This window comes from Pseudorasbora parva, chromosome 7 (genome assembly GCF_024679245.1).
Source record: "Pseudorasbora parva isolate DD20220531a chromosome 7, ASM2467924v1, whole genome shotgun sequence".
Lineage (NCBI taxonomy): Eukaryota > Metazoa > Chordata > Actinopteri > Cypriniformes > Gobionidae > Pseudorasbora > Pseudorasbora parva.
The window spans coordinates 32728893-32736252 of record NC_090178.1 but is presented as its reverse complement, the minus strand read 5'-3'; the positions used below and the strand labels follow the sequence as shown (position 1 = coordinate 32736252).

The following is a 7360-nucleotide window of genomic DNA, read 5'->3' as shown; positions in this document are numbered from 1 at the left end:
ATATAACAAAAAAGTCTCTTTTTGTTAAATGCCAGTTTATGTAAGATCAAATAGCCAAGAAATAAAGCAAACAATCCAGTCAAACATACAAAGTCAGTGCTAGTAGGCTACAACTATTAAACAAGCCTAAAAATACAAAGTTATGAAAATTCACTTTGCTCAAGCTCAGCCAAAATGATTTGCCAGTTAGACAAATTATATCTCATGTTTAACCACTACAGAGACATCAGAGTCAGCGGCAAACATCAGAAGAACTAGCTGAAGAAAGGCTGCTCTCAGCGGGGTTAAAGAGCGTTGAGCGCCCGGTGATCGACTGGATCTCACAACTCTGAAAACGGCAGATCAAATTCAAATAGGCGATCTCTTTATGAATAAAACACAGGTTTGAACTTTAAACAAGTACATTTCGTAAAAAAGTAACAGTAGTATTTTTAAATTACACTGGGTTTCTCATCTGCTATTGACACTTGTTGTTTGGCACGAGATGCATTCTGGGATACCTGTCTGTCTCAAGTCGGCTAAAGTCACCTCTTGATGCATCCTTGATAAAAGGACACATCCGGGGATTTAAACTATTCTTGGCTAGATGTAAACTTTGAAATGGAACAGTATTGGGCAGCGACTGATGCCGTTTAACAGAAGTAGAAGCGTTCAGAATACTGTATGGTAAAGCAAAAATTAACTATATGAATAAAATAATACTTGGAAAATTTGACTTCACTTTTCCGATGGATTATTTTAAATCAAATAACAGAGTAAAAGAAACACATCTGAATTAAATGCCTATATTTTTTTAACTGAAGGGGTGTCAATAAACTGAATGAATTGATTGTAGCTACTCAGTTAGCTTAGGGGCTATGATGAATAATTAAAGCTTTGCAAATAAACAATTCCACGAATTATAAAAACATGAATTTAAAGGTGAAGTATCTAAAAACAATTCCATTAAATTTATGAGAAAAAATACAATTTTCCCCGCAAAACTTTGTTCTCAATTTGTTCATGCTAAAAATATCAGTATTGCGTGACTACATGTATTTAGCGTGTTTTAGCGTTTCCTGCAGGTTTCAATTTCTGTACAGACGAATCTTTTGCTTTTGACTACGAGTGAATCTCCAGTTGTCACTGATGATTGTCGTTTGGACCTTTCTGGATTACAATCCGCCATCAAAATGACAAGTTTAAATATTCCAGCTGCTGTGAGTAAAGATCGGTCGTATATAAGGCTCTATATAAATAAAGATGACTTGTCTTGACGTTTAAAATCAAAGCAAATGTGGCTGTGATGACTGATGACTTCTTCCCAGTCTTGCAGTCTCTCGTGTTCTTGCTCAGACGTGGACAGGCTCTGAGTTCTCAGTCAGGCTGGGGTTGAACATCAGGCTTCGGCTCAAGTCTCGAGCTCAAGCCCTCCATCAAGGACAGCAAGTATGTTGTTTCCTATTCAATACAAAGATTATATGAACAAGTCAACTCATGAATGATTTTTAGAGTTTATTACACTGTATATTTTCCTGTTTATTACAGTAAAGCCGCTTTGAAATGATCTGTATTGTATGAAGCACTTCATAAATGAAGGTGACTTGACCATAACAAGAACGCAAATTTGAAATAAGACAAATGATAATAATCCTACTCTGTCTGTTACACTTCCTCACACCTGCTGAAATCACTGATCGAGTGAATCTCCTGAACTTCTCCAATCTACAGTAGGTCATCTCATCCATCTATGTCGTGACATCTGCTCTAACGTTGGCCGTTTAGTTGGATCCCGGGCTAGGCACTGGCTAATCAGATCCCTGTATTCTGTACAAATTTTAATAAGGAGTTAGTCATGCATCTATGAAAACAGCATCTAAAACATGATTATTATACTGTAAAATGTTCTTTAGCTTTACTTTAAAAGTGAAGTATGTAGTTTCTGTAACACTAGTGGCACAGGGCAGAATAACAAAATAAATAATATTTTCAAAAAACCTTGCAACGGCCCCTTTTGTGCATTACGTCTTCCCCAATATCACAAACACAGCTCTTGTTTAAGGTTCAACATATTAGGAATACTTTTAGCTGTGTTGCATTTGTCTTTATGAAAATGTATCTTTCTGAACGGGAGCATGACTATGATATATCATTAGCTCTGTTTTCTGTTCACCATCAGCTCTGTTTCTGTTCAGTTTTCTGTGTTGGTTGATTGTTTGTATTATTCTATATTTTTACTTGTTATTAATTTTGTGTTATTTTTTCCCTTTGTTGCACTTTGGGATTCTTCGGAATGAAAAGTGCATTATAAATGAAATCTATTATTATTATTATTATTGAAGCGTGCTTTGTATCACAATGCTTAGTTCACTTTGACATGTTCATGACCTGTGTAAGGTATAAATGCAGCGAATTTAGTTTTTCACTTCTTTAGCTAAATTTCTTTTCCCATGGCTCCGCCTGCTACAGTAGCCACGCCCCAAACTCTCGCTATACGTTGAGCTATATATAAAAAAATCTTACATAACTTCATCTTTAACTGTTTCTGTTCAGAGCCTTTGCTGTGTGTGTGTGTGTGTGTGTGTGTGTGTGTGTGTGTGTGTGTGTGTGTGTGTGTGTGTGTGTGTGTGTGTGTGTGTGTGTGTGTGTGTGTGTGTGTGTGTGTGTGTGTGTGTGTGTGTGTTATCAATGTTGTCAATATGATTCACTCACTTTTGGATAAGTTGTGGTACATTAATGGAATTTTGGCTTGTCTGATTTGATTCCAATTGGGAAAAGGATGAAACACGTGCACCATAGTGAACAACAGCACTCCTAGAGCCCAGACATTTGCTGGTACGGCGTGGAAACGAGGTTCTGTTAAGACTTCAGGTGGGCAGTAATAAGGTAGTCCTGTAAACAAGACATTTGCACATTGATGAGCTTTTTTTTTTTAAGCATTAAATGATAAGTCACTACATTCAGGTTTTCACACTATCAAAATGCTCACCAGCGTATGTTCTGCTCTCGTAGCCATCACTACTAAATAGCTGACCGCAGCCAAAGTCTATCAGCTTGAGCTCCAACGTCCTTTCATTCAACAGGAAATTCTGCGCATGAATGTCATTATGAAAAACACCATGCTCGATGCAGACCTGTACTGCCAGCAGAGCCTGTCGCATGATGAACCGTGCTGTGGGTTCATACAGGATGGGTTTACGAACGATGTAGTCCCGCAAGCTCATGCAAGGCTCCGGGAACTCCATAACAAGAGTGAATTTTCCAGGATGTTCAAACCACTCGTATAGCTGTATGATGAGCGGGCTTATGGGTTTTCGCCTCATCATCAGCAGCAGCGCCACTTCTGTAACGAGAGGTTTGGGATGCCCAGGCTAGAGAAAAATATTAATCAGAAGGTTAGCTGAGTAAAAATATGAAGAAAATATATCACAGTATCTTTGAAAAAGTCCTTTTTTTAAAAGTATCTTTTTTGATACATTCAAAAGAGCCTTTTCAGCTCAAAGTTATTTGGTTATTTGTCAATCACATTTACACTTAATGCTTTCTACGGGTGTATTAACTACAGTAATCTGCGCTGAAACGACTAAATACATATTCAGGTTTTGGCCAACTTACAATATAAAGATAACGATTGTTTTCAGTCTTGCTTAACTGCTTGATGGCAACCTGCAACAAAAAAGAAAGTTAGTTTGAAATATGTTTTGATGCATTCAAGAGCAAAATGTTTGAACAATTCAGTCAGATTTACCTTTTTGCCATCAAATTTGCGTGTTCCCTTGTACACGCTGCCAAATCCTCCGGATCCAAGCATCTCTCCCACATTATAGAGAGACTCAAAAGACTCTGAAAAACAAACAGAAAAATATGAGAAATATATGACCTAAAAATTTTTTTTTTTAATATTTCCTCAAAACAAGCCATTTCAGTGAAAAACAAGATGACAATACTGTTTAAAACGATGTTGGAGAAATAATGATCAGCGATTTACCATCATTTAGCTTGACGCCGGAGGGATCTGACGCAGATGATGATGGCTCAGGATCAGGGGAAAAAGGCTCCACAACATCCACAGCACTACTGAGACAACAGCAGCAGACAGAACTCTTCATAGCCTTCCATACCCTCTTGAAGAAAGAACGAATTCTTTTCCCTTTCCCACATTCTGTAGGATTTTCTGAAATGAAGATTTTCATTTAAATGACGTCTGCTGACATTTAACTTTTACATTTTCATCTGTAATGTTATAAATCCAAAGTAATGGAAATACTTCCAGGCTATCCTCCTGATTTCTAGATAATGCCTGCATAAATGTCCCAAAATCTTATTTTACAAATATTAGTGGTCACAATATAGTTATTTTTCTTGCTTTATCTGATCTTTTTGGCTTCATTTGACCAAATCAGTTCTGGTAATGGCAAATATAATATATTTATGTTATATTAAATACAACATATTTAAATAAACGTTAATTTTTAAATGCATAGCTATGTGTTATTTATGCCATAACCGACTCTGTAATATGACAGCCAGTTTGACAATTTTCTGTGTATTTGACAATTCAAAAGCAAAAAGTCTTGAAATAGAATTCTATTCTGGATTGTTTGCCGTCTGATAAGCGGCTTTCTGTGCGCAAGTTTCGGGTGTGTGTCAGACAGCACAAGTACCACTGAGTTCATGGCTTATTGAGAATTAGATTTTGAATTCTCTCTGAATGTTCTGAAAATGTTAGACGAATGTCCAATTAAAATATTTCTAAAACAAAAAAAAATTTCATCAAAGTTGTGCTGAGCAACAGTAAATGTGAACGGACATTACCATGATAAAAACTTGAAGCAGTTCTGCATGAAATAGGAAAATCTCTGCCTGTACACTTTACACTGGCCAGCCTTATTTCAGTCTCACCTGTTGAGATCTTGTACCGCTGTGAATCGGACTAAGGTAAGAAGATCATTTTGAACACTGGCTGGTTATGAACTTGCTCAAAAATTGATTTTGTCTTATTGAGATGTTTTGCTAACATTACCATTAAATTAAGAAAGTATTATTTCTAAATGTTCCCTGAATGTTCAAAACGTCCAGTTTTTTTCAATGTTTCAAAAATGCTTTTCTCTTGGTTAAAGGAACATTTTCTTTTATAATTTTGCATTATGGGAACATTACTTTTGAATTTTCTCTGAATGTTCTGACGAATATCCAATAAAAATATTTCACACAAAAAAAGAGAAAATTTCATCGAAGTTGTGCTGAGCAACAGTAAATGTGAACGGACATTACCATGATAAAAACTTGAAGCAGTTCTGCATGAAATAGCAAAATCTCTGCCTGTACACTTTACACTGGCCAGCCTTATTTCAGTCTCACCTGTTGAGATCTTCAGGGGAGAAGCCTTCACGGCACCCTGAACATTTCGGCCATTAGAAGTCCCTGTTGGCTCGACAGGAACTTGACTTGGCAGCGGAGGGCACGACCAATCAGAGCTGTCAGACCTGCCCTGTTCCCTTCGACTGTCCGATTCATCGCCACTCCACCTCCAAATGACGTTGTACGAGCCTCTGCTGCTCTGGGACAAGGATGACATGATGCCCAGCGAAGAATCTGTGGAAGCAGTTCTTCTGGATCCGAAATGGCCTGTGTCGGGAAAATGTCAGACATTAAATCAGCCATTGAAAACAGAAATAGAAACGGAGCCATAACTTCTTTATTAAAAGCCTATTCTTACCAACGCAAGAGCATTTAGATGAAGATGAAGATGAAGAGAATGGATGTTCATCCTCATCTGAGCTCTGTTGGCTGTCGCTCTGCAGCGTCCTGTCAGCCTGACCTGTGGACACAGAAACAGAAAACTCAGACAGAGACAGAGGTGCCAAATGTCTACAACTGAATTCTCACTGGTAAAAATGCCATTATGACTAGTAACACTGAGAACAATTTAAGATTGCTAATATTAAATTTGCTAATTTAATCATAAGAAATATTTTTCCTCAAAACACGTTTAACAGATTATTTAAGTTATTAACAGTTTAACTAATCTGTCATGGGCCGATCCGGACTGAAATATTACGGAGGTAGAAGTGTTAGGAATATTGTATGGTAATAAAACAAAATTATCCATATAAAATTATCTTTAGGCTATATGAATAAAATAAAACTTCAAAACGTAGCCTTCACTTTTCCGATGGATTCTTTTATATCAAATCTATGAAACGCATCTGAATTAAACGCCTATATTTTTTTAACTGAAGGGGTGTCAATAAACTGAATGAATTGATTGTAGCTACTCAGGTAGCTTAGGGGCTATGATGAATAATTAAAGCTTTGCAAATTAACAATTCCACAAATTATAAAAAATGTAAAGGTGAAGTATCTAAAAACAATTCCATTAAATTTATGACAAAAAATAAAAATTTCCCCCGCAAAACTTTGTTCTCAAATTGTTCATGCTAAAAACATCAGTATTGCGTGACTACATGTATTTAGCGTGTTTTAGCGTTTCTTGCAGGTTTTAATTTCTGTACAGACGAATCTTTTGCTTTAGACTACGAGTGAATCTCCAGTTGTCACTGATGATTGTCGTTTGGACCTTTCTGGATTACAATCCGCCATCAAAATGACAAGTTTAATTATTTCAGCTGCCGTGAGTAAAGGCTATAAATGATCCGCCACCTGCAGCATCCTCCCATGCGATACTACTACTAGCCGGACGTAAAGACGCAAAGACATGCTCGAATTTCCAGCAGAAACCCACCAGTACCACTCAAATTATAAAACATTATTACAAGCTTACCGCTGTGAATCGGACTAAGGTAAGAAGATCATTTTGAACACTGGCTGGTTATGAACTTGCTCAAAAATTGATTTTGTCTTATTGAGATGTTTTGCTAACATTACCATTAAATTAAGAAAGTGTTATTTCTAAATGTTCCCTGAATGTTCAAAACGTCCAGTTTTTTTCAATGTTTCAAAAATGCTTTTCTCTTGGTTAAAGGAACATTTTCTTTTATAATTTTGCATTATGGGAACATTACTTTTGAATTTTCTCTGAATGTTCTGACGAATATCCAATAAAAATATTTCACACAAAAAAAGAGAAAATTTCATCGAAGTTGTGCTGAGCAACAGTAAATGTGAACGGACATTACCATGATAAAAACTTGAAGCAGTTCTGCATGAAATAGCAAAATCTCTGCCTGTACACTTTACACTGGCCAGCCTTATTTCAGTCTCACCTGTTGAGCTCTTGTTCAGGATAGACGCCTCCATGGCACCCTGAACATTTCGGCCAGTAGAAGTCCCTGTTGGCTCGACAGGAACTTGACTTGGCAGCGGAGGGCACGACCAATCAGAGCTGTCAGACCGACCCTGTTCCCTTCGGCTGTCCGAT

At 37.0% G+C, this 7360-nt stretch overlaps 1 protein-coding gene across 1 annotated transcript; it reads right to left on the bottom strand.

The window, feature by feature from the left end:
• Nucleotides 1-1696: 1696 nt before the first annotated feature.
• Nucleotides 1697-5883, bottom strand: LOC137083933 (serine/threonine-protein kinase pim-2-like). The gene is made up of 9 exons (XM_067449870.1): nucleotides 5869-5883; nucleotides 5699-5822; nucleotides 5341-5607; nucleotides 3968-4153; nucleotides 3728-3822; nucleotides 3595-3645; nucleotides 2969-3350; nucleotides 2692-2871; nucleotides 1697-1806 (listed from the first exon to the last, which is right to left on the bottom strand). Exons 1-9 carry the CDS (start codon nucleotides 5881-5883, stop codon nucleotides 1715-1717), a joined length of 1392 nt encoding a protein of 463 aa, XP_067305971.1. The 3' UTR covers nucleotides 1697-1714.
• Between the last annotated feature and the right edge of the window lie 1477 nt (nucleotides 5884-7360).

Excerpts from the sequence above, each read along its gene's own strand:
- LOC137083933 (XM_067449870.1), bottom strand. Across the intron at positions 4,154-5,340 it reads TCCCCTGAAGATCTCAACAG|AAAATCCTACAGAATGTGGG; the intron begins GTGAGACTGAAA and ends TCTTCATTTCAG. Across the intron at positions 2,872-2,968 it reads CGAGAGCAGAACATACGCTG|GACTACCTTATTACTGCCCA; the intron begins GTGAGCATTTTG and ends TCTTGTTTACAG.